General features: G+C 41.5%; 1 protein-coding gene across 1 annotated transcript; it reads left to right on the plus strand.

Annotated features, from left to right (window-relative positions):
* The first annotated feature begins 47 nt into the window (after nt 1-47).
* RABL3 (RAB, member of RAS oncogene family like 3) lies at nt 48-13,782 on the plus strand. Its single transcript, XM_074593684.1, has 8 exons — nt 48-183; nt 594-685; nt 1,862-1,991; nt 4,911-5,025; nt 6,583-6,733; nt 7,458-7,529; nt 8,601-8,639; nt 11,256-13,782. Exons 1-8 carry the CDS (start codon nt 138-140, stop codon nt 11,319-11,321), a joined length of 711 nt encoding a protein of 236 aa, XP_074449785.1. The 5' UTR covers nt 48-137; the 3' UTR covers nt 11,322-13,782.
* Nucleotides 13,783-15,652: the final 1,870 nt, after the last annotated feature.

Raw genomic sequence — 15,652 nt, forward strand, 5'->3', positions numbered from 1 at the left:
CATGAGTTAGACCAATCAAGAGTGAAAGCGGCACCGCCCCCTCGAGCAGCCAGCCAATGGGTGGAATGAAGGGGAAGGAGCGTGCGCCGCGATTGGTGGCGCCGGGAGAGGGAGGTATTGTTGCTAGGTAGAATAAGATGGCGGCTTTGGACAGGGTCAAGGTGCTGGTGTTGGGCGATTCCGGTGAGTCTCCCTCCCTCTCCCCCGCTCCCCCCCAGCCCCGGAGGTGCCGGGCGGCGCATGCGCGGCGCCCCGCTCCCTCCCCCGGCCCCGCCGCCGACACCCACCGGGAGCCTCCCGCTCCCTGTCCCGCGCTCCCCTCCCTGAGGCCCTGCCCGCCTCCCGTCGCGTACCCTGGGGCAAGCAGTGCCGGCGACCCCGCTGGCCGTCGTTGCTCCCTCACTCCTCGCTTTGCCCCGGCCGCTGGGCGCTGGCCATTGGCCGATGACCGTTGGCCACTACTTGCCGCTACTGGGAGAAGGGCGGTGGTGGCGGGACTGGTTTTTAGTCGGTGCTGCTGCCCCATCACCTCACGGCCCTGTTACCTGCCTTGGGTGGCCTCCCAGGAGTTGTCCTCTTGTGTGCACTTGCAGGTGTCGGAAAATCTTCGCTTGTTCACCTCTTATGCCAAAACCAGGTGCTGGGGAACCCGTCCTGGACCGTGGGCTGCTCGGTGGATGTTCGAGTAGGTGACGTGCCCGACCTCTTGGTAGCCCTAGCTTACAGTGGAAAGGAAGGGCCTTGACATTTTTTTTCTTCTTTTCATTACTTTGCACCCCAGAAGGAGGTGTGTTTTGATGTTTTCTTTTGCTAAGCATATAATCTTTTGAAACAAATACTATGAAAAGTGAGCCGAGAACTTGTGTTGAGCAAGTTTTGACCTTACAAGCTTGTCAAAAGCAAACAAGATACCTGTCATTCATGGCATTTCTCCTTGCTGCAGTGGTCACGGGCGTGTTACAAGTCACGGACTGGCCAGTTTAAGTCAGAAAGCATAGCACTTAAACCACACTTCCCTGAGAAACACTTAACACACAGCTAAATTGTCAGCCAAACATATTGGGGAAAAACAATTTGCTTGTTTAATTTGAGGGTGCTGACCATGACCATAGGGTTGCTGCTCTTCCCCTCTGCTTATTGCAGGACCTGCGATTAGAGGCGTGAGGATATTAATCTAATAGGTTTTTGGCCCAACCTACAGTTCTCATGTGCTGGTGATAAAGGCTTTCTTCCTTCATAGCTCTTTGCTGCATTCTTCTTGAAATGTATTGGCATAGGTTAGGAATGATCCTGTCATTTCACCTCAAAGCATGCTGAAATACATTTCTAAAATTTGGGGAAAGAAACATGGCACTCCTGTTTGACTGTGGAGCAGAACTACCTAGCAGATCCTGGGGCAAAAAATGTTAATTGATTAATTCAGTTGAGATGTCAATGAGAATTTGGAGAGGAAAAAGATGTGGTCAGTTGGAATCCAGTGTGGTCATCTGTGTTAATATTCTTGCAGTACTATATGTAGTCTTAACAACTGTAAGAAGTTATGACCTTACTTTTTCATCAGCTTTAGCAACATGCTATTTCTAAGCACATCATGAGGTGTTAGGTTTGTTTATATTGAGATGGAAAGGATACTCTCTGCTGACCACCAAGCTCCATCTCATATAAGAGCTGTGGTATCCGGTGGCCACTGCTTGACTCATTCCCTCTCTCTTCTACTTGAGAGATTTGCAATGGTGTCAACATGAGAATTGCAAATTTTTGTCCAAGTACAATAATCCTTTCGGCTGAATGTGTAAGTGTTGTGTGGATTAACTCTTGTGAGCTGGTGCTGTCATTACTTGTGATGTGAATTTTTCATCAGATCCATGACTACAAAGAAGGGACTCCAGAGGAGAAGACCTACTACATTGAGCTGTGGGATGTTGGAGGTTCAGTGGGTAGTGCCACTAGTGTGAAAAGCACACGAGCAGTATTTTATAACTTGCTGAATGGTAAGTTTGCTTGGTGTAGGTCTGGTTTTGTCACTGTTTCAGTTACGAGCTGTCTCTTGATTCTGAAGCAGGATTCCTTTAAGTCTGGCTGAGGGTTATACTGTTCTCTTTTCTGATTCCGGTAAATTTATACAGCAAAAAAACTGATACTATTTGTAGGCAGAATTTTATGGATTCAATTTTCAACAGAAAAGCTATTTTAGGCGAACCTGTGCAGGTAAGGTTCATCAGCCTTTCACTTCAGTCTTGTGCAGCTGGTGCAACAGGGAGTCTTTGAAGTTGCAGTGGTGCCCCTTCCAGCTACGCTTGCAGACATAAAGGTTGACTTCACCTTTCCGGTCCTGATACACATGCAGAAGTATGATTTATATTTTCTTGTCTGTTCACTTCCAAAACCTACAGCAGGGGAATCGTTATTTGAATTTATATAAACTTTGATTGTTACATCCTACCTTGGCAAATTTGAACTGTTCTCCCATAAAATTGCAATATGCTGATAACCGTCTTGCTCATTTAATTTGCCAAATTATTTTTAATAATTGAATTTTGCAACTTAATGTAAATAGAGAGTAGTATTCTGTGCCTTCTGTTGAGATACTGACTTAAAGGCCTTAGTAGTTCATCTGTACCACCAATAAGACTAAACACGAGAGTATGAATATAGTAATGCAATATTTCAATTGTTACGTTTTGGCATCCAAGGACAGTTCACTAAAAATAGATGTATACCAGATGAACAACTGCTTCTGAAAATCTGTCTCAAATGTTCCGTTTGATTCTCTTTTCTTGCTCCCAATCATTTGAGGGCCTTTAAATAATCTCTTAAGCCATACAATAAACATTTTTGCTCTGTGATTATTTAACTAGTTATTTCTTCCTCCTTTCCCAGGAGGAAAACTGTGTGTAGGTACCTCTTGCTTATAGTGTTAACCAGACCTCTGCAAATAAGATCTGAGTTGAGGTGTGCCCCAAAGCAAGCCTATTTGGTATGTGAAAGAAATTTATTTCTTCTGACGCCATATTCACAGTATGCCAGTGAGTGTGGGTCAGACTTGGAAATATCCTAGAACAGCCCATTAGGAGATGAAATCTTGAACTTATGTGTCTGAATTATAATTGATGACATTATTAAATTAGAGTTATTTATCTCCACTGTCCAAAAGATGCTATTACGCAGCTTACATATGACAGCTGTTGACTTTGGTAGTTAGCCTTGGCTCTGGTTTCTTTCGTTAAACTAATTCCTTCATTAGAGCTTGTCTCACAAATTGCCTCTGTTAGAGGTGATTCAAGAAGAGAAGATGAATGCATTCCTTTTGCCTGACTGCTTGTGCTTTCTGGGCTTGCAGTGGTCTGAAAAATCAGAGATCAAAAGACAGTTAATGTTTGGTCATGGCAGCATCTGTGCAGGCTGTCAGCATAACCTGGTTTTTGACCAGGTTAGGTGTGGTTTGCTTTTGGTTCTACTGCATATCTTCAGCTTTGGTGTCCCTGCATCTGGTGTGTGGGCCATGATAGTCTAGGACAGTGACTAGGCAGTAAGGCTGTGGCTTGCAGACCCTAGTGGGGGAGGAACGTTTCTTTGAGTAGTCATTGGTCCTGCCTGCCTTTTTTTGATGTTGACATAGCCTTTTTCTGCTGGTGCAACTAACTATGTAGGTTTTCACTGAAGCAGATAAGAGAACTGCCCTATCAAAAACATAACTGGGGAAGAGTGTCTGGAGGTGGAGAGTGTTTCTGGCAGATTATGCAGCAGTGCTTCTGAATCTGTTGCTGTAGGCCAAGTTATATTGTATCAGGCTTTTTCTGCCTACACTGGGGGTGGACACGCAGTTGAGTTGCCTTTTTATGTTGTTCCTGAGATAAATGCTTTGAAACAGGGCTATGGTTCTGTTATCCTGGGAAATCTCATAGGAAAGTCTGTGCACAGTTGTGTGGGGTAGTGAAGAATGTTTGTGGAAATGTGGTTTGTTCATAATGTGTACAGTGGGTGGCACCTTTGGGAGTTAAGGTGAAAGATTAAATGAGTAAGTTTTTTCCACCTGTGGACTGTGAAGTGTGTTGAGAATGAATCCTGAAGATAAGGGGTGTAATTCCATTTTGTCCTTGAATTAATGATGGCTTGACGTCTGGAGGAAGTGGGAACGTTCCACAGGTTACAGAAGGTGTGAATAAATAGAAGAAATTTGCTAGCAGGAGTTGGTAATTGAGTTAGGAACTGTGGTTATCAGAAGTGGGTGTCTGCTAATAGCACAGCTAGGAGGTTTGGCTGGCTGTTTTTTTGTCTCAGAATTTACATTCTGAAGGATCACGGTAATGAAAAGTGCTAGAAGCTTAATCTTAAATATATGAAATCTTAATAGTTCATGTTTCTACCAGCCATTTGGTGGACTGTGAAAGTTCATCAGAGTCTGTTTCCCCTTTTGATACCTCCCCAAGTATATAGCATTAGTTCTTGAAAATGCAGGAAAGCAATAGTGCTCTCTAAGCTCTGAAACAAAGAAAGAACCTTTAGATTTCTTAGATGATGTGACAAAAAGAGTTATGTTTACCAATTAGTCAAAACAGAAAGGCAAAATTCTCTGCTACAATAATATAGAGTTTCAATATCATTAGGACTAGACAGAGCAGAATCAGGGAATGCCTGCAAGCCTCTTGCAGATTAAACCCTGACGTGGCTGTTCGTTTCTTCCTTTCATGAGATTTTTCTCTTAGCTCTTATCCAATTCCTGATAAGCAGCTTTAAAAGAACTGTTGCATCCTGATATGTTCAGCTTTACGCATTCACTGTAACTGAACCGGTTATTCTTCCCTTTCTTCATTCTCAGATATCTGGCAACCTGCAGATGTCATTTTGGAAGATAAGGAAAAAAATATATATCATTAAATAGCATCTTGCTGCCTTCTCTTTTACTTTAGGGATAATTTTAGTGCATGACTTAACCAACAAGAAATCATCCCAGAATTTGTATCGCTGGTCTTTGGAAGCACTCAACAGAGATGTTGCTCCAACAGGAGTTCTTGTGACAAATGGGTAAGTGAAAAACATACGTGCAGAGTTAAGACACAGTAGTTCCAAGCTGTTGTGGAAGTCTTTGTTCATCTCTAAGGCTACTCGAAGTCTGCACAAAATTAGGTGTGCCTAGACTTTTAAGAAAGAAAGGAAACAAATGGGAGGTATCAAAGAAAATTGCTGTTCTTTTTGTTTTACGCTGCCAATCAGGCCATTCTGCCAGTAGTTTGCTGAACTGTGTGGCAGAGACCTTGCTTTAAGGGAAAAGATGTTTACTGTGTCTTTCTTTTGTCTGAGGCCTCTGTGAGAGTGGGTCCAGTCCCTGATACCTGAAGACTTGTGTGTCTCTACTGAGATGTGCAAAGCATCAGGAAGTGTCATGGGATATGACTCTGTTCCAAAAGGCTTTCTGTCTGTGCACTAAAACTGAGGAAGTTCCCTTTATTTTTCATTTGGGGCAGTGGGGGAATTATTTCAGGCTAAAAAAAGGGCTTAGAAAACTCTGCTTAAGCAGCATGTTCATAATTAGCTTTCCAACATCATATCAAGTATTTCCTCCTGTGCCTCAGTGCTCCTGTTGTACATGTAGTCAGGGAGGTTTTAAGATCATTGATCAACCTCACATATGAGCAGGGAAGCAATAATAAGGAGTAGCTTTTCGTGGGAAGAATATCAATTGCTATTCTGCCTATGCTGGTATGCAGGTGTTTCGGTAGAAACATGGGAGAAGGGAAGGAGGGTTTGCACTATATAAACTGCAAATTTCTCCAGGTTTTCCACATGCAGGTTTTTGACAATCATTTTAATTTTCAAAAGCTTAACTTCTGTCAGCGACAGATGCTCAGCCACTAGCAATTGCTCGGTTAAGTTGTTGCTGTTCGTTGTAAAATTACTTTCTAGAAAGCTTGTTTTAGGTAAAAATGAAAGACAAGTGATTATCTTAGTTGAGGAGAATGATTTGAACTTGGATTTGTGATGACATTTAATTGCGATATTATCTATTTTATAAAGGCTGTCTTTGATCATTATTCATATCTGAATCAAGGCTTGTTGGAATATAGCTTATGGTGGCTACCTTTACTTGAATGTAGAAGAATTAGTAACTTGACACCACACAATTGTTATTGCAGCCCTCTTTGGTCTAAGGTGGAAAGGGGTAGTGTTTCATAGTTGCAATTTATTTCATTGTCCCTTTTTAAAAAGTGTATGTATGTAGGAAGTTTAGATGTTCAGAGGTGCCAGCTCCCTGATCTGTCTCTGGTGGCTGCGTACGGTTGGTGCAATACTGGAATTCCTCTTTCTTTCCTGCTTGTGTTAGCATTTCTTCTGCTGTTCATCTGTGCAGAGAAGAAATCCAACTCGTGGTTTCTTTTCTCTTTCCTTTCAGTTCCTGTGTAGTGACTTAGATGCAGAAGCCCTTCTTTAATTTACAGATATAGCACGTTCTCACTTAAACAAATAATGACCATTAATAAATAAATGACCAGTATTTGAAAGGAACAGGGGAGCTGATGGCACCTCTGTGCCCACTTACATGACCAATGCTTTATTCAGCATTATATTTGTTTCCCTCATCAGTGACTATGACCGCGAGCAGTTTGCTGATAACCAGATTCCACTGCTGGTAATAGGAACTAAGCTGGATCAGATCCCAGAAACTAAGCGGAATGAAGTTTTGACCAGAACAGCTTTCTTGGCTGAGGATTTCAATGCTGAAGAGATAAATTTGGTTAGTATCCTTGTCACCAGTGTTATTTTGCTTTTATACAGGAGTGAGTCTGATTTTTAGTAAGTAAAGAGACTGTTACAAAAATTGGTCTTTTGGAGATTTTCTCAGTAAATGAGACGCTCGCAGTGCTGGAGTCATGCACACTTTGGTTGTCCGTCCCTCTTGCTTGATGAAACAATCATCTTTGTTTCACTATAGGGAGGTATAGGGGATGTTGGGTAAGATCACCAAAGCTTAGAATTGATGGTTGTGAGTTAAATTTTCTCTTCTCTATTCTTAGTTCTGACACAGACTATCTTTGAAAGAATCATCAAGGTCACTTTATTTATATATGTATATATGTATGTATAACGTGTGTGTGTATATATGTATAAAAATATACATGTGCTGTGTGAATGCTCGTGTATACACACACATGCATACACATGCACGCACAGTCTCATGTGTAGGCTGTATAAAGTATTAGCTGACTGTATAGCTGGTGGCAGAAGGAATACGTGGAGCGCATAGTGGAGTACTTAGAATTCTCCGGTTGATTCGTAGAACAGAAGTTGGCTTTTTCTCTCAGATGACTGTGGAGGAGAAATCAGCAGATACACAGTGTTTTCCCTAGCTGATTGCATGTGCATGTGTCAGGGGAAAGGGTATGTTGATTTCCATGTGTATGGCTTCCTTGCATTGATCTCCTTGCGCTCGGTTTGTTGTTGCCTTTTGTGTGTTCTAGGATTGCACCAATCCTCGTTACCTGGCTGCAGGCTCATCCAATGCTGTCAAACTAAGCAGGTTTTTTGATAAGGTAAGCCAAGTCAATTAAATTATGTTTTATCCTATATGTTGAACACCATTCGTGATTTGAATGTGGAACAACAGTTAGCTGCTCCTTTCGTGTTCCATTTTTTGAGTTGGTTCAAGCCAGATCTGGGGAGGCCAAAGATTAATCTGCTTTTGGAAACCTCCAGAAAATAGCTGATCTGCTTGACGGTTTGATTCTTGATGTGGGTAGAGCAATGAAAAAAATCTCACAAATGTGCAAAGACACTCTGCATGTGCTTTTGGAGTCCTTTGGCAGGCCAGAAGGTTTGCAGTGTGCTGAGGTAGCAACGTGGGGAGTACAAGACACTGTTGCTCCTGGTAGGAATTAAGAAATTGGGCATATTACTCTCCCTTCCTGCACAAGAGAGCATCAAGGCCAACTGTGAAAATGACAAAAGGGGAATGCTCTGGTTTAAGCATACCCTGGACAAAGAGATCATAGTGGAGCAGATCACCTCCTGTAACAGGTCATGCTTTAGAAGAAATTTGGCCTGAATTTTCTTCAGAGGAGGGTGTAGATTGTACAGGGTGATACAAACCACTTTTTGATTTTTAGATCAATGGTACTGCCTCCGTAGGTCTTCTTCAGCACAGACAATTTGTGCATCGTTCTCAGAGGCTGAGTTGGGCTACCTCTTCTCAAGCTTCACCTATGGCCAGGGGCTACTTGGAGCCACTGGAGTTGTTATGCACCTGCAGAGTCAGCTTTTGCTGGTACTCAGAACTGCTGCGCCTGCAGAGAGGGGTGGGAATAACTGACTCTGATGCAATAAGGAGACACCCAAACCATCATCTCCATTACTAAAGAGGGCTAATTCAGTTAGGTGTCTAGCAGTTGAGGACAACACAGCTTTACTAAGAATGGCTGGAAGTGGCAACTCCTTCTATTAGTAGTAGAGCATTGCACTTAAAGCAGCAGGCTTGGAGCAGGGCGTGTGGGTTCAGACCTTGTCCCAGTTAGCCGTGAGTTTTGGTGCTTACATGTGAAATGTTGATTGAAATCTGAGGTTATGCGTATGCTGTGCCAACTAAGATCATCCTCTGTTTTTCCCAGGTCATAGAGAAGAGATACTTCTTAAGAGATGGCAATCAGGTTTGTCATTTTTCTTCCACTTTTGTTTCGTTTCTCCCTGCGTAATGTGAACTGCTGACAGAGTCCTGTATAAAACATGGGCTTCATGTGACTTAAATGATAATCTATGCTGGTAACTGAGTTTTTAAATATGTGGGAGCACAGCAATTTTGGATAGACAGAAAAATGGCTGACTTGTCAGCTGAAGTATTTGGCAGTGAAATAATTAAGTATTCTAACATAGTAGAAGTTGCAAGAGTGAGGTAAAATGGGCAAATATAATCTCTTTCAGATCTGTCAGCTTCAGACTGCCTGATTGCAGAATTAGGCCAGAGATGCTGTCCTGAAGGTCAAAGAAAAGGCTTTTTTTGCACAGCTGGAACTAGCATTTTATGTTTTGTACAGGTAGTTTTCATAGAACCAGTGGAGCCACAAGGAAAATGGTAGTAATGATACCAGCTTGTAATTCATTTCTAAATGGCAGAATTAGCTGTTTTCAATACAGTTAGTAAAGAATTAGAAAAATTACTGTCCTGGGTTGGGCAAGCCATTTTAACTTTTTGTGCCCCCCACCTTCCCATGCACAGTCTACCGTGCAGGAAATAGTGAGGTTCCACTTACCCTGTCTGTGAGGTGCTTGCAAATTGCCGTGAGTAGCACCACTGAAATACAATTGAATGTATGGTTAGATGTAGCCGTGCTGAAAGCCCCTTAGGGAGAGCGGGGTAAAAAATAGTCACGAATTACAAAATGCTTACTTTCTCTGAGTGTTTTTAAATGCCTTTTAAAAATAAATTTGCTTTTTCCTGTTTCAGTTCTGCATGATGCCTTTTTTCCTCCCCTCTCCCTCCTTCCCACGTTCTAGTGAAAGGAAGTCTCCCTTTCATGGGGATAATAGCTTAATGCAGAAATCTGCTTGTGTGCTGGTTGTCTTTGACGCATGATTTTTATTTTTCTTATTTGATCATTTTTAGTGGCTAGCTAGGGATTAACTTTATATTCCTTATGGCCACGCGCCAAAGACTACAGCCTTCTGAGGACTACTTTCATCTGCCTCACTGAAAACAGCTCAAAAGCTTAAAACAAATCTTATGTAGTGGACAGTCATATTTAAAGAGGCAAAATCCAAATTGGAACTGGAGATTTCATTATAACCTCTTAATGTTATTATTTGAAATTATCTACTTAATGTAAATCTTACAAATGTGTTTGTGGGTTTTCTACAATAGGTCTCTTCGATCACTCGTGTTTTGAGGTATTTCTATTATAGACTTCTTCAGGATGAAAAGAATGATAAGTTTCAAATTGTTTTTAGCTACGACTTTGATCAGATCTCTGATAAATAATTCTTACTCTTAATTAGTGACTTTGATATAAAAAATGCTAAAGCAGATAAGTTTTTAGCTACGGTGTCCTGCTACTTTTTAGTTACAATGATTGCATTTTTCTTTTTTGAATTCCCAAAGCAGTTTTGATGAGATACAACTTTGTGCAAAATCTGCCTGATTTTTCCCTTAGAGATGATTGCTTTTCAGAGATGAACAAAACAATTCCTGAATGAATACCTTGCATATCTGTTTGAGTTTTGTGCCGGAAAACCCTAACTAAATTTAAATTGTGGGCGTTTTGGTGGATTTTTATTTTGGGTGAGCTCTTTAGCTTTCTCAGTTTACCAATGAAGCGTGTAACCTAATACCTGCTTGGTATTGTTAATTACATTTTCGTCCCATACTATCCATACATGCCCATGTTCTCCTGGCGTGATTTGTAGTGCTTGGTTGACACCTTCCATTTTAATATACTGTGTGGAATTGTTTTGGGAGGGTGTGTTTATTGGGTCTGTTGTTCCTGTTTGTATGTGGTTAGATATTTAGAAGTTATTCTGGGCTGTCATCAAATAGTTTTATGATGCCACCAATAGGACAGACATACCTATTAGAAAGCAGTACATCTCTTTCTTCTGTGGGATTCACAGGTGCATTGGATCGCAGATCTGTTTGAAATACCATTAAGCCAGAGAAGCTTCTGATGGTTTCAAGTAGATTTTCTTTGCAAGCACTCATTGTCTCGGCGTAAGCAGTTTCTACAGATTGGCTGCAAAAGCAGGAGTGCTAATCCTTTGCATTGTTGTGGCCATTTTTATTCCGATGGTTTTCTTAAAGCTTTCAGCAGTTGTTAAAACTGTACTTTCAACCATCAGTGAAGTGCTGCTGTCTCAGGTTAGAAGGTGTAAAGTCTCAACATCTGTTTAATAGAACTTGGTAATACTATTTTATAGTTTTAAAAATGAGTGGAAGAGAAATTCTTGTACGCATTTGAATCTGAATTTGAATTACAGACTTTGAAATCTGTAATTAACTCGTTCAGGATTTGCCCAAGAAATTAAGCTTTTCATTGTAACCCTTGCCAAAAAGGATTAAGGAGGTCCATAGGACAAATGAGCCATACTCAGGTTTTGTGACTTGTTTAATTGACGGTGCTCCTGTAGCAGTAGGCTGAAACATTTTAGTCCTGATTCTGGAGACAACGTGGAAGAGGAAGGCATTGCTGCAGTTGGCTTGGTAACAGCCACTCAAATGTGGGCTAGAGGGAGCTCATGCTGATTCTGACATGATGACTTATCTTTCCTGTCTCTAGATTCCTGGCTTCTCTGAAAGGAAAAGGTTTGGAGGGGCAACACTGAAGAGCCTTCATTATGATTGAACACTGAAGAAGTGGAAGATGACTTCTCCAAGTTCCTAACAACATTCCCATTTCGACTGGATGCTTAAAGACAATAACGCCTCTGTCAAGCAGAGTAAAACGGTATTATGCTTTGGCCGAGTAGACTGCTGAAGCTACTTTTACTGGAAGAGACTTGGGGAAGAATTTCCGAAAATCTAATTTGAAGCCTACAGTGTTTCTGGGCATTGCAGACTGTCTGGATATATGGGAACATTTGGGGAAAGCGTGCCATAAATTGAATGCCTCTCGCGCTGCTGTGGGAAACTTTATCATACACAGCAAATATACGTGACATCTTTATCTCCATTTTGGAAAACTCATGGACAGTCTTTGCAATGAATTACATTCATCTTACCTCTAAAGGAAAGATGACACTGAGTGGGTTTCTTATTTATGGTAAAGTGAACAAAACAAGTGAGCAAAATGTAAGAATGGATAAGAAATGGTCTGGAAAATAATAGAATGCCTTCATTAAATGAATGGTGGTGTCTCACCTGGAACACACTGTTCAGCCCTATTCAAAAGGGATAAATGAAATAGGCAGACATGAAAAAAGATTTGAAGCCTTAAAAAGAAAATTATGAGTAGAAAACATGGTATTAATTCTGCTGCTTAAATTAAAATTGTTTATTTTGGAGATGACAAAGTGAATCAGGTACTCCTGTTTATCTTTTCATAATTGAGTGTGTTCTTGTTCTTAAATCAAAAGGCAGTGCATTGAAAGCTGTTGGGAAAAGTATGGTTTTTATACAGTGCTTATTTGGAACAAATGTGACATGGTCTTACTGAGCCTCGGGGCTTCGCAGATTCAGAAAACATGAAATGTAAGAACATCCTCTGAATTAGAATGGATAGAAATTTAGAAGGGATATAAAGGCCCGTAAAAAGTAGGAACTGAGCATGATTAGAAGGAAAGTTCTGTGATAGAGTTGTTTCCTTTTCATATTTAGTACTAAGGATAAAGGAGACTTGACCTGGTCTGATCTACTGTGTAAGCTGTTGTCTTCCTAAGTAGCCCCAGCTTTGCATGGTTTCTCACCTCCCTAGAATTATATGGAGTGGTAAAAGCCTGATTTATCGCAGTTTCTTCTTTCCCCTCCTTCCTCACAGTCACCTCTAATGGTTAAGCCTCTGGCAAAGGCTAACTAAGAGCTGGAGTTAGATATAAATACAGATTAATAATAAATGGGGATAGAAGAAAGTAAAATGCTGGTGTGAAACTGACAGTGAGCAGAGTTCTGCAGTCTCCAGATTACATCTGCCTGCAGCTCTTCTCTAGCAGCTGCCTGGAAATAAATGGAAAACTGCTTATTGCCACTAATCAGGCACAAAAATGACAGCTAGGTGCACCAGTCAAACTTATTAAAAATATGGATACTTTGCTTTTCCTTACGCTGTTTCCAGAAAGGTCTTGGAGCATTTGCAAACATGACGGCGGTAAGTTTTTTAGATGCCTGTATGAAATAGGTTATTAGGTTACCTTTACTTTATAACCAGGGGAAAATAAGGTACTGAAATATTCATAGCAGATAACCCATGTCTGAGCTATGCAGCTCATGACAGCACCGATGCGTCTCTCTGCTCCCTTGACAATAAAAGCTGGAATTATTTTTTCAAGGTCAGGTGCTGTCTTAGGGTAAGTAGAACTATGCTCCCTCAGGTTACCAAGGAACTGCAGAACAGAAGAAAGCTAGGCCTATTTCTTCTGTCACCCTATGGTTTTGGGAGAATTGGAAGCATTGCAAAGTAAGGGAGGTCATTTAGTATAAGAGGCTGCATGAAGCAACAGTTACACAGGTCTTTGAGTTGCAATAAGCAACTCTCCAAAGTAGCCCCTTTCAATTAATGAAAAAAAGGAACATTGCTCAGTATGCTGTAGGGTGGCGTAAGCCCTAGTTGCAGCTTACCTGTATTTGTGCGTTTCACTCCTGAGGCTCCACAAAGGAGAAACAAAGTCTTCACATGGAAAATCTCATGAAGGTCATTTCATGCTCCAGGAGGAGGAGAGAATTCCTAGGTCCTGTGCATCAGTGGGACTGTAGGTTATGGCAGTCGGTATCCAGGAGCAAATTAGAAAGAGATACTGTTATGATAGGAGGGAGAGAAAATAAAGGGAGTAGTATCAAGGAAAAGTAGAGCACATGGGCAAGCGGTAGCAGGTTAGCAGATTGAGAGAGAAGTTTGCCTGGGGCTGTGGCTCCTGCTCTAGGCTCAGCTAAGTCTTCCTGGGCTCACTCATTCAGCTATGAGCCATAAAACTCCTCCCAGGATATCTCCGTCCATTCTTGAAATGACCAGCTGACAAGTGACTTCATGGTCAGTCTCACTGTCCCCTGTGCAAAGCGAAGGATGCTTCCTTGGAGGCATGGTTCTGATGTATCTGTTTGTCAAATTGTAGTGCTTTCAGGACACTTGGAATTAAAGAGTTTACCCTTTTTAATTTTAGTCTGGATGTTTAACTTGAAGAAAACGAGTACCAGAGTTGTTTCATGTTGTTTGTGTTGTCACAGTATTTATTCTGATACCACGAACCTTAACTCTGTCCTGCATAAACAAATGATAGAATCGCAGAATCATAGAATGCTTAGAGTTGGAAGGGACCTTAAAGATCACCCAGTTCCAGCCCCCCTGCCATGGGCAGGGACACCTCCCGCTAGACCAGGCTGCTCAAAGCCCCATCCAGCCTGGCCTTGGACACTTCCAGGGATGGGGCATCCACAGCCTCCCTGGGCAACCTGTTCCAGTGCCTCACCACCCTCACAGTAAAGAATTTCTTCCTAATATCTAACCTACATCTCCCCTCTTTCAGTTTAAAACCGTTGTCCTTTGTCCTGTCATTACAATCTCTGATAAAGAGTCCCTCTCCGTCTTTCCTGTAGGCCGTCTTTGTTAGTTTTAATGCACTGAAATCCTTTACGTAGCTGTCATTTGGTTATAATTCTAAAGGGTAAAGGCTAAATTTTTGTGCTGTTCTCCATCAGTAGCCCTGAGAAATGGTTGCAGACCCATTTGACCATGATTACGATGCTTTAGCCTTTCTGGTCCCAGATTATAATGGGTTGCTGTGTAAAACACCTGTGTGGGCTTTTCCATGTATTTTTGCCTACTTTTCTTCTTCCAGTATTTCATCAGGGCCAAGTTAAGGATATTAGCATATTCAAATTACATCTAAGTATAATCCTGAAATTTTATGGTTTTTTTCCCATGCTTGGGGTTTGGATAATTGCACTATGCCTGTTTTGTCATTTTCACGTTTACCTGACTGGCACTTACCAAGGCAAGAGAGCACTATAGCTCTCTTGAAATAGGTCCGTATGATTTTTGTTTGGAGTGGTAGCTTCTGTTTTCCTAAATGTAATGGAGGGACAGAATGGACTGATAATTATAAATAAGATAAACCATGGGAACTGGCAGAAAGCCATTGCAGGCACCATTAATCTGCTGACTGGGTGTAGTGTGGGATTAGGTACATATGTATTTTGATCAGGGATAGTGGCACCATATGCAAGTGCCACCAGTTTAGCACCGTACCTTGCTGTACCAATATTGTTGGTGTGTATAGAGCAAGAATATCTTGCACTTGCTGTGGTGTATATCAAATGTTCAGCATCCAGCAGGTGATGTGGCATGACCATCCCTAGCTGTTCTCATTGACTTTACCATTACTCGCTGCGCCATCCCTTCTGTGCTTCTGCTTTACTTCTATCTTAAAATGTCTGAACATCGGTATTAAGTTGTCACTAAAAAGAAGTTGACAAATATTCATTGTCCAGCCAAATCCTTTTTAGTTTTTTGGATCATGGGTGTGAGTGTACTGGTTGCCTTACACCTGTGTTAATGTAGTGCCATGAATCCAACATCTTAGCTATTCTGATACAAATAGATCTTCAGTACAGATTAAGTATCTTATTTGTTTATATCTCATCAGGTAACCACAGTTAAGTATAATTTTTCCTTTTAGGTCACAGTGATGTGTAATTGAGTCGTGTATGTTGATGATGTTACATTTATTTTTCAAAGGAAGTGCTAGCTTCTTGTCAGAACCAGGACTACATGAGCAGCTGGAGTCAGTTGCGTTGCTGTTTGCACCTCACCTATTTCTGCTGCCCAAAAAATGCTCACCTCCAATTTCAGGTCTGTGGTCTCTGTGCCACACTTCACTCCTCCGTCTGTGTTTCACCTTTCCTTTCTCTGCTCCCTCCCACTTTCTCATGCCCTCTATGACACTTCTGTCTGTCTCGCCTTCTGTCTCTTACCTCTGTCCACCCATGCCCCCATTCCTCCAGATCCCTTTCTCCCAATTTCTATCC

This window comes from Larus michahellis, chromosome 1 (assembly GCF_964199755.1).
Source record: "Larus michahellis chromosome 1, bLarMic1.1, whole genome shotgun sequence".
Lineage (NCBI taxonomy): Eukaryota > Metazoa > Chordata > Aves > Charadriiformes > Laridae > Larus > Larus michahellis.

Coding starts and splice junctions, on each gene's coding strand:
- RABL3 (XM_074593684.1), top strand. CDS start 138: ATGGCGGCTTTGGACAGGGTCAAGGTGCTGGTGTTGGGCGATTCCG. Junction 6,734..7,457: donor ATGCTGAAGAGATAAATTTG/GTTAGTATCCTT, acceptor TGTGTGTTCTAG/GATTGCACCAATCCTCGTTA. Junction 8,640..11,255: donor TCTTAAGAGATGGCAATCAG/GTTTGTCATTTT, acceptor TCCTGTCTCTAG/ATTCCTGGCTTCTCTGAAAG.